Here is a 17,069-nt window from a genome sequence, read left to right as displayed (position 1 = left end):
GGAGCCGACTCTTATAATTTCGCAAAACGTCTACACACACATAGACAAGTTAGCATAAGGGTGGGGCGCGAGTGTCGTGGGACACAATTGTTAATTTTTATGCTGCGGAGCTGAGTCTTCCTGTCAGGGACGATAAATGAGGACTCCACTGAAGTTTGGAATCCAATGCTATTCCCAAAAAAAAACCGTAATATTGGCTACATCAAGACGGCAACCATTTAAAGATATATTATAATTTTGCTTTCTAAACTTTGGTAGGGTAAAAACTACACATTTCGTTTTTTGAGTATTCAAAACTAAATTATTTACTGTAAACCAATCGTGTATCTGTGATAATGCACCGTTCACATCGTCATAGTCAGTTTTTTCCTGTCTACCTTAAAAATCAGTGAAGTATCGTCAGCAAACAACATTATAACACAAATACCTTTAACATAGAAAGGAAGATCATTTATATATAGTAGAAATAGAAAGGGACCCAAAATTGATCCTTGTGGAACACTCATTTATAACGTAGATCCAGAAAACTTTATGCCATTAATGAAAACTTGCTGGACTCTTTGACTTAAATATGAAGCAATGAGATCAAGAGCTTTACCTTTAATACCGTAGTATTTGAGCTTATAAAGAAGCGTCTCGTGTTCTACACAATCAAATGCTTTAGACAAATCACAGAATACTCCAATAGCATTCTGTGATTTTTGTCAAGCATCGTAAATATGTTTAAGAAGTGCTATTCTCGCATCAGTTGTCGAGCGACCTCTTGTAAAACCGAATTGCTCACTATGAAAAATAGTATTTGTACCGAAATGGACGAGAAGTTGATTTAAAATATTTTTTTCGAATATTTTACTTAAAAATAGAGTATTGAAAAAAATTATATTTAACTTCGTTATTTATATTTATAAAATTTAAGAAGTGATTATTTAATGTGTCTTTACTTTAATTTAATTCGGTATATCTACCAACCTTAAAATATCAAGAAAATAATTATTATTATTTAGTTAGACGAAAGCAGTTGAAACAATAAAAATCATAATGAATATTTGGCATCTTAATGCACTCTGACCGCACCCTATGCTAACAAATAATTTATAATTGCGTTTGCGAGTGACAACCTTATAGCTAATACATTACTCGTAATTAAATGTATTTTTATAAATCCTACGTTATGAACGCGCAATGAAAATTTAATTTATTCGTTACACCGAAAACAAGCAACTGATTATCTCCGGGGATGCGTACGATACACTGCACAATGCAACTGTATTATTGAAAAGTACCTATGTGTGTGTTCTAAAATTAATTCCCACGCTTACAAACTACGCTCTTAATAATCGTAGCTAAATTGTCAAGTATTATATTTCAAAAGTTATTATTATATTATATTAAAATTGCATTTGCAATTATTAAACCTACTTCTAAATACATATTTAACAACCCTATGGAATACATATATATCAATATTCCGAGTGAAATCCCTTCAAGGAAATAAAATTTCGACACGAGTTGACAGCACGCTCGTACGACGAGATTCAGCTAGTAATCTCCGTTATTACGTCTACTAGCCCCAGGTGGTAGAGATTAAAATACGAATAGAATATTATCTAAAGATTTTAATACGTATTTGTACCACGTTTTTTAAATGATGACATGTATTGTATTATTATTTAATATATGATGTGTGTTGTATGAGATTTTAAACGACGATTTCTGATCGTTATCGGCCACAGTCGCCAATCTTAAGGAGACTACTCAACCCAAGCACATATTGTGCACGTGTCTGCATAACAAGCCTCTTAATTATTATTTTTTGGCATAGGTGAAAAACATTCATCTGATAGAAAGTGACTACCATCGCCTATTGACGGGCTTGCGGGTGCATCGCCGGCCTCTTAGAAATGAATATTCTGAAGCCGTATATAAATCGATGGAACGGCGAATACGACAAACTTGAAAAAATGTAGGTGGAAAACGTCTTTACGCCCTTTCCAAGGCACGTAAATGTAAAGAAGGCTAATTTCCAAATTCCGAGCTGCTACTGAAAATTTCTCGAAAGAAATACCCAATTAATAGCCCAACCCGACGTTTGTACCCAGGACTCTGGATCAGTATATTTACAGTCTAGCCTCATCAAGCTATTAGAGTCCAGAGACTAAATCAATAAGGCAGTCATTATTTTATTACCATCACAAGAATATCACTTTGAAATGAGTAGGTCGTTTTAATCTATGCTAATATTATAAATGCTGTTTGTCCCCCAAATGCTTGCGCGTTCCCCTGCTCAAATCCTAAAGAAGACCTTAAAAATGTGCTTAGTACCTAATAATATAATTTCCTCAAGATCAAAACGCTACACTCTACAGCCATCTAGACCTTTTACACACAAAAATATATATAATAAATAAACATGGAGACTTATTTATACACACAAATGTAAACTGAATAAAAAGCTTGTAAAACTAATTTATTTTTAAAGTTGGTGGCCTCATTCAGCTTTGCCGCCCCGGGCCTCTGACGGGCTTAGTCAGCCACCATGCGCTACTCTCAAAAACTACCGAAAAGATTTTCTTTATTTTTTTACCAATAAGTGGTGTGATACATGAGGAAGGATATGGTGTATATTTAATTAAGATTATTCGTAAATTAGTTGAAATATGACGATGAAAAATCATTCCAACTAGGAGTTTTGCTGGTGTGCGCTAAGTAAATAAAAATACAACTATATAATATGTATAACGCTATAACAGTTTTGTATAGACCCATATTCTTATGTGCGAAGCCGGGACAGTGAGGTCCAAATAATATATTATAGCAAAGTAGTATACGCGCCATGCACACATTAGGAAGTAAAGAGCAGTTGCGGAGAGAACATGACGGCTTAAGCGAGCGTCATACCGTTGACCGTGACGGCTTACGAGTCGGTCTTGTCTTCGTGTTACCTAAGGCGTGCAAATACGTGATGATGAGGTATTAAGGATTAAGATAAGTGAAAGTATTTCACTATTTTGTTCAATTTCACATTTCGCCTTGTTACCTTATTATGCTTGTAGCCACTGTTGAGTACAAAATAATGTATAAATAGAAATTTAGCACTTGTTTTATGTACTTGGAAAATCTTAAATAAGTATCTTTCTTAAGACATGTCAATATTTACTTGAAATTTTGCTTTTAAAAAATTTATATTTGATAACCTTACTATATTTAATTACATCGACAAAAATTATGTTGCAGGCAATAAGGTAATCAATAACATTCTGTTTTTGTGTGAATCGGTTTTTATACTTTCATTTTTCTCAGTTCTCGTATTGTCTAGAGACATCTAGCGTAGAATAGCAAAACCTTCTTATAAAGAAATTAAATATAAATATGTTGTCATATTGCTATCTATAATAATATTAAATTTCTTGAAAAACTAAGTAATGAAAAGTATTGAAACAATATATATAATGCAATATCTTAAATATTTATTATTTCAGTCATTTTAATTTTTCGTTAAGTCTAGTAACCAACGTGAACGCATTTTACTCTATATTGCACGTTTTCTTTATGGTAATTAAAATTCTATTTTGTCTATGTAAAATGAGAAAAAAAATTGAAGTTGGTACCGTACCATCGCTTTTGTAGTTGCGTTTTCAGCATTATCATGGCTAATATGCTGTTATAATTCATAAGTCTAAAGTACGTGCCTCAAATTTCGTTAAACACGTGCAGTGCTAAGACAATTTGATATTTTAAACAGTTATATGATTACCTGCTTTTATTTGACAAATTGCGCTAGACCGCATAAATAAAATGGCAGCCCTACCACGTAGAATAATCAAAGAGACACAGCGATTGATGCAGGAACCTGTGCCGGGTATCAGCGCGGTGCCTAGCGAAAACAATGCACGTTATTTTCATGTAATTGTCACCGGCCCGGAAGACTCGCCATTCGAAGGAGGTCTATTCAAATTAGAACTATTCCTTCCAGAGGACTATCCTATGTCAGCGCCTAAGGTTAGGTTTATTACAAAAATTTATCATCCGAATATAGATCGACTGGGCCGTATATGTTTGGATATTTTGAAAGATAAATGGAGCCCTGCCCTGCAGATTCGTACGGTTTTACTCTCGATTCAAGCGTTACTATCTGCTCCTAACCCCGACGACCCGCTAGCAAACGATGTGGCCGAACTTTGGAAAGTGAACGAAAGCGAAGCTATCCGAAACGCTAAGGAGTGGACCAGGAGGTATGCCATGGACAACTGAGCGCCCGCCGTCGCACCCAGTGCCTCCCCTACGCGCTACACGAAGTGGACGAAACTAACATATATATCATGATTTTAAGAGTGCAAGTTATGTTTTACAACCTAGATCGAGTAACTTGTGAAGAGACAATTGTGGATAAATTTTTATTATTGGCGGAGGCCGGCCCTGCGGCTCTTATGCCTCAGTCAACCTGCTCCGGTCAATCTTTTGCATTTCCTCATAGCCTCGCCCTTCATTGTCTCAATGTAGTCCGAACATCCCACAGATTATTGTTTACCCTATCACATGTAGCTTCGTTATGATATTAGGTATGCATATTTTTTTACTATAATTATAATAGCTAAATGATGAATTTCCTAAGACCTTAATGTATATATTTCATAGTTGATCAAATTTGGTTAATTTTATACAAAGGATAGTGTATTGTCACAAAGTTCAACACCTTTGTAAATCTTATCAGTGTCATATGTTTAGGACAATGCTATAATATCAGTTTTTGATCTCTATGAATACTGAGTTTTTTATCATAGAATGTGGAAGATTATTAATTAATTTATTTTCCAGTGATTATCTGCATAAAATGGTTTAAAATGAATCTTAAGTACTATTTACGTCTTGTATAAAAAGGTTATCATTAAATTGTATTTATGTAAATTTAATTTGGCTTTGTGAGCAACTTGAAAATACATAATAAACAAACGCTAATCTCTATTTCATTTACAATAGCCATCCCTGTTGTTAAATATAATTTTAAAATGATGCAAATTTTGTTGTGTATTTCCTTATAATGCAGCTAAACCTTGACCAATAATTATTTATTTTTAGATTAATACTTAATAAAATTATTATTTTTCTGTGTATAAATAGTCAAAACTTAAACAATTTTATAGCCTTGAAATTTATTTTACACTTTTGTAACATGTAACATTTCTATATCGTGAGGTTGCATTGAGTTAATTAAATAAAGATGGTATGTGGGCATTACATAAAATACCTTGAGAAGTATATTGGCTTCTGTGTGAGCTACTGATTTTAATCTTTATAGATTAAAATGAAATGGAAACCATTCAAACATTTTGTGTTAAGAAATTGTTTTAAGTCATTATTTGTACTTTTTCAAGGCTATAATTAATGTGATTTTACTACCCTACACCTTAAAAAATTATTAATTGGTATGTAATAGGTAGTTTTTAAAAAGGAATTCTCATTTCAATTTCAAAGTTTAACGAATAACAGGTCACCCTGCGATCAGGGGCCTATGTAACCTATACTAATGGTAAGTTTGATTATAATTTAAAATATAAAATTTTGATGTTTTTAGAGTTTTGGAAGGTAAATGTAAAGTGTCAAAGTCATAACAAGAATTAGTGTTGCCAGATCATTGAATGTTTATGTATAGTTTTAATTTTTTAACTGATGAAAGATGAGTACTGAGTCGATCGATAAAAATGCAAATATTCGAAAGTTATCTAAATATTTTATTTTATTCGCATAGTCGAAAACTTTTCATGGTTCGGACTCAAATCGGGTTAAAGCATCGGTTTTTAATTAAAGGAAACTGCAAATCACTAAAGTAAGTATAAAATCACTAAATTAAAGTATACCTTAAAACAGATTAATAAAATACAATATTTTTAAGGCAGTGTGATTTTTCTGTTTGTAGGTATATTAAAATTTTATTTCTATACCATAATATATTTGTTATCTCGCTAAACCATATGAAGAAAATGTCACTTTGATTTTTTGTTCAACGTGATAAGAATCTGACCTCTGCAGCAGCAGCTAAGGTCAAATTAGAAATGCCAAACCTTTTTTGTTTAGATGTGTTCAACAGGATAAAACATTTATATTTTAATATTTTTTTATTATAAGACATCTATAAAAAAAAACATTTATCATTTATTATTATCAACGGATTCTTATTTTATGGGTTTTTTTCATTGGTTCGTAATTACAGTAATATACCTATTAATAGTTAATATAGAAAGCAATGTGAACTGACAAAATTCTGAAGTAAAAGTTAATTAGAAAACATTTGATTTTAAGGCTAACTTGACTGCTTTTACCCTACCCTGTTAGTCATGTCATGTCATACCAGGAATATGGGCAGCTACGTTCTTAAAGTTAGACTAAACAAATAATGCGTATAACACAAATATAAGCCGCGTTGGGATAATTCAGCTGAGCATCACAAATATTTCGTCAGTCGCCATTCTGAAAACTTACTCTTAAATTTGTAACTTGATTTAGGTAAGTTTCAATGTAAGCTTGCTCTCCATGAAGTTTTCACATGTACGAGTAGTCTTTGAAATTAATATTATTCCTCGAGAGCATCTAGAAATAAAATAGGTGATGCTACATTTTTACATTACAATAGTTGCGGAAACAGTGCGTTTTGTCTCAATAAACTAATAAAAATCAAATTGACTCTATGGTATAACTGAAAATTGGAAAACTCGTATGTAAAAATGTCAAGTGGGTGCCCGAAACATATGATGCCCTTAGTCCTACCAAATAAAAACGGATTTTTTAATAATAACGAATATGATTGTGTGCTAAAAAATATGTAATTGAATATCGACGATTTCTTGTGAGTGGCGTTGAGTGGAGTTCCTTGAATGTTTTCAGTAAATTATTCGATTCACTTTACGATACTAATTAAAATCGACTATTTCCGTTATTGTATTGTACATGAGTATTCGCATCTTTAACCAGAGTATCACGCGCACTTTTATTCTAAAAATATGTTCTGCACAGTCACTTGTAGTTATCTGCAGTCTGGCCGGTTAGTTTGCCCCTGTTATTTGCTCGAATACGGCTGAACCATTCCAACAACTCTTCAAAATTCAATCCGATACATATCTTACATACCATACTTTGGAGTTTAACTATTTAATGATCTTCGTTCCTCAGTAAAATTCGTGGGCGATTTGACAATGAAAGCCTAAGTAAGTAAAGACAATTCAAAAAGTTTATGTGGTTTTAAATAAAAGAAATGAATCAATTTGTTCAGTTTATTCTTAACTTTAATGCAGACTAGAATAATACTCTTAGAAATGAGAACAACAATAGTTATTTCACATGTTATAGTGTACCTACAATATATCAGCTTTCACAATAAAATGCTATTTATTATCTGTGTTTTCAATGTAAATAAATCTTATTCACAACAGCTAGCAATATAAAATTACACATCAGACGGTACTATCTATCTTTTTAAATAATACATTGTTTTAAAGGGCGTGACCAGTGACTATTTGTCGTCTTTTTTAATTTTATTGTAATTAAAATAACGTATTAATCGATTTGGTGTCAATGGAAGATATCTTTTAAATGATAAAATAGACACTGATCCTAACAGCAACACAATACAGAAGGGTTACGTCGAGTACGATAGAAAGAAGTACATACCTACAATAATAATTATTTAAAAGCATCAAAACTCGGGACATGATATATAGAAGCGGAATAAATTTAGGAATACTAAAAGGTGTCTTATCATATTAGGTTGTCAAAATATCGATTTTTATACATAAATAAAACTCGTCCTCAGAGCGCTAAGCTTAGCTAAGACCAGGACATACATATATAGGTTACATAGTTACGCTATAGCCACACTATAAAATTTACAAAATATGACATATCTTTTGAAACGCTACACGAAATAATGCTTTTTTATATATCCACTAATCAATTCATTTATTTATCAATGATCACATCGAGATTCAACTCGACCGAGACTTTATGTCTCGGATATTCAAGATAATTTGCATGCATATGCTATCCGAGTCATTACAGATCAAGACTCCTCAGTCACACTATTCAGCTATACATGTTTTATATCGACTAACATTCCATAATGATGAACATATAAAAATGTAAAAAAAACACTAAAAGTATAAATCATAAAAACACTATTTTAGGTAAAATAAACAAGTAACAATGGAATGATTTAAAAAAATAAAATTAAAAAAATATTATAAGTTATAATGGCAACATGAACTAAAATCTAGAAACTATGATAAGAGAGACACTTATTGTCTATGGCAGAAAGGCAACGGCTAGTGCATTTTGTAGAAATTTATCGCGACAATTTATAATAGAAATATTTATATGACGATAATTTTAACTTATTTTAATAATATCTAAGCAGATATGAGCCATTTTGATTCTCAATAATAATATGTATACAATTAATAAATTATTGACTGGAATAACTATGTATACACATTGTGATAATAACGTTTTTCAGAAATTTTGCACTCGACAGCAATGTAAATTAAGACAAGTAATCTCAATGAGGCATTCTAGATTTATGAAATACATACATAATATTTAAATAACTTTTATTAATGTATTTGGTATTTCTAAATAATTATTTTATATATTTCAACGTTTTGACGGTTACATTCGACTACTATTTTTATTAATGATGATATAAAACTTTTTTTTTACGTTTTTCGAATTTTTAATAAATAAATTATGATCATACGAGCGCAAAATTTCTGTAATTAAATACAATAACTTAGAACTAAGTATCTTATTTAGCCACTTAAGCATATTAAGCATTTTGAAACTTGGACATCACATTTTTATTTTGAGTATTATTTCCATAGCTAAGGTAAAAATCACGTTGGAGATAATCTACGAATTTCATAAGTTATGGTGGTTTTTTTTAATGATTCGTATGAAATATGCTTTAGGAGTCAATTTTAAAATAGTTAAAATATATTGTTTTTTTTTCTGTATAATGGAACTCGTAGAAGAATCGCAACGGGATTTTATTTTAGTTGTTTATCCAAATGCAATTATCAGGGCAGTTACACGCGATAAATACAGACTGAATACATGACGAATTACGAGACGAGTCATAAATACGTACATACATCATAAAATATTCAATGAATATAAAATATTGAATTTTATTTCAATTCTTATATCTAAATTTAAATACTCGTAATACGATTATGATATTTTTTGTTAAATTAACAAAATTTTAATATTTATTCTGAGAAATTTGTCAATTTTCGCCAGTTAAGAGTGTGTCCATGTCCATTGGTCAAAATTGTTGTTATATATATGATATATTTTATATAACTTGTAACAAAATACGCGTGTAAGAGCCCTGGCGGTGAGCGTGAAGCAGGCACTTGTGGCGCGTCGCGTTTAGATGAATACAGGATTCTCTTGACCCGTCAACAGCCGGAACATCGACGTCGGCATAGTTTTCATTAAAATCTGAAATTGATTTATATAACATTTTTATCGAAGCATTAAAAACATTCCATAATTCATCACACATTTCATATGAATCGTAACTTCGATATACAAAATTTAAATTTAACACCTTCACGACAGGACATAGACTCAATAACAAGTGAAAGGCGGTTCTTACACCCCAAACGACAAATAACGACAGTCGTTCGGTATGATTAATTTACAATAGATGTCTGTATGGAGTCGAGTAGAGCGTGTGCGTGCGTCACCTCGCCCACGGAGGTGGCGAGCAGGTTGACGATGCGCTCGTGCGGCACGGCCACCACGCTCTGCGAGTTGATCTCGATGATGCGGTGGCCGACGCGCACGCCGCCGCGCTCCGCGATGCCGCCGCGCAGCAGGCTGCAGATCTGCGACGGGACGTAATGACAAACGTTACATCCGAAATTATTATATGTAATAAGATTACTCATCCTAATCCGTATGCGTCGGAGGAGCCGTCTGAGGAAGTTATTTTTAATCGCATAACTAAATAATGTTGAGCATTTAACCGCCTTGGCCATATTGCTACAGTATGATGACGGGAAACCAGCCCAGCAATCACAGTTAATTCCCAACGAGGTTAGCGTTGGGGAGGCGTTGGGTCATAAAAGAATGCCTAATTACTATTTCAAGCAGGGCTACAATTATGATATCAAAATCTTGGTCGTACTATACCACTTTTGGTCAAATTATGTTCTACGACATAAGCTTTTTTAAACTTGCTTATATTTACAAACCGTTCAATTATATTTACACAAGATATTGAATTGTAGATTCGTTGGTTAATATTTACTTCTAATGATACTACGAGTAATCTAGATTCATTTAAATCCATATATACAAAACTATATATTTTTAAATAATTACTAGCTAAATAGAATCTACCAAATTTCACACAATTCAGCCTATCACATTTGCAAACGCACTTGCGGCCTTGTGACATTGGCAAAGACCTTGCAACGGACTGTTACAGATATTTTATTGAAGAAAAAAAAATACATCTTTATACAGACTTTACAAACTGTTGCGAGTTTGGTTGAGAGAAAGTCTACGAAGAGTAACACAACTTACCACACCGTTCTGCACGCTAAACCCTAGCTGGTACTTAGTATCCGGTCTTTTAATCTTGACCTCGACCACCGGAGCGCACGGCACCACCGTCAACTTCACCACAGTCTGATTCTTGGAGTTCTTGATGTATGTCTGACAAGTGGAGAGGGGAAGGCCGACGAGACTAACTCCATTTATCGCTATTATTTGGTCACCTAAAGATACAACAAAAATAATTCAACTGCAATTATGATTTATTTATTTAATTTATTATTATATATGTTACGTAAGGTGAAATACAGAAAATTATTGTACGTGCTTCAAAATATTTTATTTCAAACACTAGTTTGGTGCAAACTTAATTAAAAAACCCTTCCTGTTGACATTAGTTACAGTGAAATGGGTTTAATGTATAGGATTCTATATATATAAGTTTAATTTGACATATGGTGGTTACAACGTACCAATGTTAAGTTGTCCGCATCTCGCAGCGGCACCCGCTGGGGCCAAGTTAGCGATCACAACGGTGGGCAACATCGACCCCCAACCAGATTCCACAACCACCACACCTAAGATCTCACCTTTCGTTTTCGGAACTACCACTTCTTTTTGTAGTTCCTATTGCAAAGAAATTTATTTCAAAGATTTTATCAATCATATTTCTTACCCTAGTAAAGAAGTTTTTATTTTTTATCTTTAAACCTAATTAAAAATAAAAAAAAAATTCATTTGTAAAACTCAGTAGTGGGCTCAGAAATCCAATGAGTCTATTATTGGATTTCTGAGCCCAAAACTAGGAACGACCGTATAATAAGAGTATTTGTTAATATTACTGTAGCCATGCGGGTTAATTATTTTAACATAAAAATTGTCAACGAATCTACACCCAGCGAAGCTGAGACAAAAACGATTAGAAAAATATTAATAATAATAATATATGAACAACATAAATAATACTCACTTTTTTCGCAAACATTTGAAGTTCATCACCAAATATCTCTTGGCTGTTTAGGACTTCCTGATAATCCATTTCTTTCACAAAACTATGGTCTTCAATGCCATTAGCCTTAAGAAACTCCATATACGCCACTTGGAACGCTTGCCCTATGGATTGAGCTATAAATTGCGCCTGTAAATGATTTAATATTATTTAACAAATAGAGTTAATTAATTATAAAAAAATATAAGGCTATACAGTGAAGTCAGTGAAACACAAACAATTTTTAATACAAATATAAAAATAAAGATACGTATTTAATAACAGAGTAATTATATAAACTATTAAAGAAGTAATTAGTAATGAGCATCGTTATATGTGAGGTTACATATTAAAAACAAACATACATATAATACATAACGTAATTAATAATAACAACTTAATAAGGGCTGATGTAATCGTATTCCATAATTTGCTGGAAATTAATGATAATAATCTATCTAAGGCATTCCAATGTGTAACACACTAAATGTTTTTATAAACATTTAGGTCCGTAATAAATACCTATATTCTATTCCAATCAAAGAAGGAATAAACACATATCGATTAATATATATTTATTTATAATATAACACTATTCCTCTCAACTACTTATATACACTTTAATTTTACTCCCAAAAGTCCGAGAACGGTTTTGTCGACGTTTTTCCGCAAATTATGCATATAATAGATAATTCGAGGTCTCGATATCAATATCGCGTCAATTCAAGTTCAAATGATGTTTATTTGGCTTTTGTCCTCTCGTGGTTGGAATAAATTGTATAGATCTCAATGATTCTTAGTTAAATTAAGATTTTTTGAAAAAAGTAAAGTATTCTGGGCATAAGTTAAAAAGAGCGTTCCAAAAGGATCAATTTTAGGTCTGTTTCTACTTTTGATATACGTAACTAAATAGTATTTCTATGTTAACGGTATTTATGTTATTTAAGTTGACTAATAACAAATTATGATGATTATATAAATAAAAACGTAAACAATGCTTTATCACCGATACAATATAGTTAATGCAAATAATATGCTTTTGGAAGATAAAAGCCAAATATGCTTTATACCTGATGTATTAATTTTACCAGATAAAATAACATTTTAAAATTATGTTCTATAATTAAAGATTTTTTATGTAATACTCTAATCAAATTCTTATTCGTCATTTCTTACTGGCAGACTATCATACGCGATTACAAAAGTCAAACAATTATTTGACAACAAAAACTATCTCTGATACTGTTCGATTAGTATATTTTAATTTTGTTCATATGAAAAGTCTTATCGTAGCTGTATTCATTATTCAATCATTCAAGAAGCTCGAGACAACAATATATATTCACAACAATATTATCCATATCTTAATTTCTGACGGGGTCGAGTATGCCTAATATAAGTTGTTTATAATGAAATGTGTAATGCAAGAAAAGATTTGATGACCTATTTATTCTACTCGGGACATAAAACCACTCACTTCTTCGCTTTCAAAAACGTGACATATCATCTTCGGCGTACGGTTCAGTTTCGGCTGATCAGAGTCATTTTCATGCGGGACGAAGCGTCGTCTCGCCATTAGAACGACGAGGTCCCCTATGTCAGCGATGTAGGATATCGTTCTCAATGCGTGGTCCATCATGATCTCCTTCAGCTCCGTGTTTAGGACCATTATTTTTTCTGTTGAAATGAAGAGATCCACTTCGGTGCTCGGTTGGTTTTCGCCTTCAGGAGCCTAAAAACAAAAATAATTACCTTATTTATAAGAGAACGGCTTAATATGAAATATCAGTTTATTTAATTTTCACATAACTTGACGTACGCCTATATACTGTAAATACGTATAAGTATATATATAAAAAACATTAATAAAAATAGATTTTTGAGATTATGAATGGAATACATATATTTTGGAATATTATTAAATAATAACAAAATGATTATCGAACTTACCAGAGCCTAATACATTCCAATGAAAGCATGTGAAAACGTATACAAATTAATACATGTTAGGAATTATAATGTTTTACATGCAAATTTTAAATGTTAGAAGCATGCACAAGACATTTTACAAGTTTTAGGTTTTTGAGACGGCTAGTGTGATTTGGTCGTAATTTCTTATATCCAATTTGTATTCATAAATACGATATCAAATTTAAATTTGACAATAAATCCGACTTATGATCACGTATGTATATTGAGTACACATTTATTGTGTTGTAATTTTCAATACTAAAAAATCGACAAATAAGACACGTGTTTCGCCACCTTAATCTTAGTGACGGCCTCTTCAACCATATTCTTTTTCGGTCTCTTCTTCCTGCGGCGCGAGTCCTCCTCGACCTCCACGGAGCCGAGGAAGGACAGGCGGAACACGGCCGCAGGAGCCGCGTACACGCCAGAGTACGGGCCCTCGCAGCCCCACTGCGGGACACACCGGCTAACCTCCTTTCGCTCTCACATACCGCTGCACGTATGTCGCTGTCTCGCGTACGCGTACTCGGTTAAGATCGTTTAAGGAGAGAGACAGCGGCCGCGTCGTTTTGCTTGTTTTGGTTGTTTTTTTTTTTAATTTAGTATTTATTTCGAAGATATACGTTGGTTTTTTTTTTTTTTAATTTTCACTTTGTTATTATTGTCACGCATTGTTGCAAAGGCGGCGTAAGCATAAGCTTTCTCGTTGACGGCATAACAAAAGCTATATAAAATTTATCGTATACCGGTCAATTAATTATATTCGTTATAAAATTCTGCAAAACGCGTTTAGCAGTAAAAACATCACACCATTACTTCGTTGACGTCCCAATAATTTGGCATAGCCTGTAATTTTAAATTGCATCACAAAAATAAGCCAATTCGTTCGATATCTGCGCAAAAGCAAGCAAAACAACTCGAATACACACAAATCGACAATGATATGTGAGAAGCGAGCGATCCGTTCGTCATTATGAAAGCGAACCTACCGGAAAAACAACCTTCAGACCATTAACATAAGGTTCGATTTGTGTTGTGCGGCGAAGCTAGTCCGTCCGTGTGTGGGACACCACCTTGCCGGTGTGAATCGGGTATGTTTCATGCTTTACGTGCGTATATGATATTGTGCGTGAGGCAAGCGCGACTGTCGCGTGTTGTTGCACCAGCAAATCGCACAGTGTAGACTCAACTTTATGAGATCATGCGCGTAGATTAAGAAAAAAATTACGTTTTTGGCAAAAAAGTTGCAAATAATAATTGTCACGAAAATAATTCGTGAATTATTAATGACTAAAATAGATTGATTTAATAAAAATATCGGTTCTTAAAAAATAACAAAAATAAACATGATAATGGGCACGATAGGATGTGATTAAAAAAATGGATTTTCACAAATAATCGAACGATAATTCCACAACAAAAAGTAGAAAATATGTTGTTAAATTCCAACAATTTCCTACTTTATCCCACCTAGAAGGTTAAAAGGGGTTGCAAAAAATACAATTACCAAGCATAGCAAAGCACAAGCCATAGATTAACAAACAAGTCCAGAGGAGGCTAGCCGGCCAAGATGGGATCCGACAATCTTCCTGGGTCGGGTCGAGGGGTGAGGATATCACTGAAAAAAATACTCTAATGCCAAGTCAATAAGACCGTAAACGGTTTGGCAGATGACCACACGTCAAGGGCTTCGAGCATACATTTGTCTATTACTAGTATTATAGGCTTCGTTCCTATTTTAAGGGCATAAGGACAAAAGGATATCCCACTAGCATTCTCAAAACACTATACCTAATGAGCATGAAATTACATGTTACTTTAAATCGTCCGTCGTAGAGTCATGCATATATTTTTTATTTTACATCACACGATAAATGCTCAATTTATTCAATAAGGAAATCGCGGGAACTTTAGCAAACGATGTAACCCGTTACAACGTACAGAGCATACAAGGAAATACAGAAGTTGACGGATAAAAAAATATGACATTACCCCAGGACCGATGTGATAATGATAATAATAATACTGAAACTTAATTCTCATTCAAAATACACAAGGATAACAAGTAATTGGATTTTTTTTAATACACTTAACAGAGGGAACAATTAATGCGCATTTAAAGCCAGAGAAAGAAAAGAAGGTATGAAAGAAGTAATTTCATGCTCTTTTTTAAACATCTACATTTAATATTGTACTGTATGGTATGTTACCGATTCACACGGGCGAAGTATTGTCTATTATAAAATAAATTTTATAGAGAATGCGTTTCTTTACCTTTCCGTAACAGAACGTCATATGTATGTATAAATAAGCAAAATAATTTAATGGGTGTATTTAAAACTACTTTGATTTTGTTAAAGTAAGCATTCAACTAAACTTTTGTTAATGATAGCTTATCTTTATAAATTCATTAATATTATAATATATTGAGAAGTTTGGGTTATAAACAAACAATATATCTCAAAAGCGTTCCTCGTTATATATTAATGTGTTACATATGAGACGGAACCAAATAATATCGGCTGCAATACGTATAAATGTAATATATCCCGGTATAAATATCGCCCAACCTTAATTCTGGACACCGCTTCTTCGGCTTGAAGCATTCTGGTTGCCTTCGTCGGTTGTCCCTCGCAAGCGAGCTGCGTTGAACCGAGGTACCGGGCCCGGAACAGTACTCCTTCGATGAGAACTGAGGCCATATCTGCAAGATTGTTTTCAATGGGTAACCGAGATTTTTGTTCTCTCAGCCAATTACAGAACGATTAGGTTCACACGAAAATATAAAAATTATATAAGAAAAGAACACAAAAAACAATAATAATTACGATATGGGAAATGAAAATCAAATTTATTTTTATAACTTCAGTAAATATAATGAGAGGGGGTTATAAAATAATAGTATCAATACAACTCACCATAAAAATGTCCAAAAGTAGCAAAAAGTAATAAGTGTGGAATTATAACGGTATTACAGAGGTATACGATTAAATGAATAATTAATTTTATAATTATTTTTTACTTACCTTCCTTGTTCTTACTCTTCTTCTTTCCGTCTTTGTCCTTTCCATTGTGCAACGTCTCTTCGTCTCTCAAGTCCGAAGAATCGTGAGCATGGTCGCGGTTCGTTCCCGTTGAGCCGCCAGATGGCATCACAGTTCGGGATTTTGGTTTGCGCCATCCCTAATTATAAATAAAACGTAATTACTTATATAAAGATCTCAACGTTATTATACTAAACTTTAACTAAGTTTGGACAATGTTTATCATTTTAATTTTTGATTATATTTGAACATTTTACATAAATTATTTAACAATTGTACTAAAATATTGTTTGAAAAGATAAATAACAATAACTTGTACGTGAACAGAGACGAATATCGACAAAAATATTTTTTGTTCAAATCAATCTAAACGGATTATATATTTGCTACTAATATAATTATTATCTCATTCATTATTTTCGTAGTATGGAGCTATTTTTGATATTCTGATAATAGTGTTGAAAATATGTTATCCCTAGCGAGTAGATTATGAGATTATGAGCTTAGGTTGCTTA

At 32.7% G+C, this 17,069-nt stretch overlaps 2 protein-coding genes across 12 annotated transcripts in view; one reads left to right on the top strand and one right to left on the bottom strand.

Moving 5' to 3' along the window:
• Window positions 1–3,571: 3,571 nt before the first annotated feature.
• Window positions 3,572–4,956, top strand: LOC113401425 (ubiquitin-conjugating enzyme E2 N). The gene has a single exon (XM_026641361.2). It carries the CDS (start codon window positions 3,796–3,798, stop codon window positions 4,249–4,251), a length of 456 nt encoding a protein of 151 aa, XP_026497146.1. The 5' UTR covers window positions 3,572–3,795; the 3' UTR covers window positions 4,252–4,956.
• Window positions 4,957–7,251: 2,295 nt separating this feature from the next.
• The window catches only part of LOC113401423 (protein lin-10-like), a 120,160-nt gene continuing 110,342 nt past the window's right edge, over window positions 7,252–17,069 (bottom strand). For 8 of the 11 annotated variants that reach the window (XM_064220905.1, XM_064220916.1, XM_064220919.1 and 5 more), the window contains 9 exons: window positions 16,537–16,693; window positions 16,081–16,214; window positions 13,805–13,960; window positions 13,017–13,271; window positions 11,522–11,689; window positions 11,025–11,178; window positions 10,582–10,775; window positions 9,738–9,878; window positions 7,252–9,489 (listed from right to left, as the gene is read on the bottom strand). In XM_064220905.1, coding sequence (XP_064076975.1) covers window positions 9,418–9,489; window positions 9,738–9,878; window positions 10,582–10,775; window positions 11,025–11,178; window positions 11,522–11,689; window positions 13,017–13,271; window positions 13,805–13,960; window positions 16,081–16,214; window positions 16,537–16,693 — 1,431 coding nt within the window. In that variant the 3' untranslated portion in view covers window positions 7,252–9,417. The remainder of the gene's footprint in view (window positions 9,490–9,737; window positions 9,879–10,581; window positions 10,776–11,024; window positions 11,179–11,521; window positions 11,690–13,016; window positions 13,272–13,804; window positions 13,961–16,080; window positions 16,215–16,536; window positions 16,694–17,069) is intronic. The other 3 variants (XM_064220913.1, XM_064220931.1, XM_064220928.1) reach the window with 3 other exon arrangements.

This window comes from Vanessa tameamea, chromosome 2 (assembly GCF_037043105.1).
Source record: "Vanessa tameamea isolate UH-Manoa-2023 chromosome 2, ilVanTame1 primary haplotype, whole genome shotgun sequence".
Lineage (NCBI taxonomy): Eukaryota > Metazoa > Arthropoda > Insecta > Lepidoptera > Nymphalidae > Vanessa > Vanessa tameamea.
Note: the sequence above shows the minus strand (reverse complement) of the source record. Positions and strands in the feature narration are given on the sequence as shown.

What these genes read in the sequence shown, in the direction of transcription:
- LOC113401425 (XM_026641361.2), top strand. Translation starts at nt 3,796, where the DNA reads ATGGCAGCCCTACCACGTAGAATAATCAAAGAGACACAGCGATTGATG.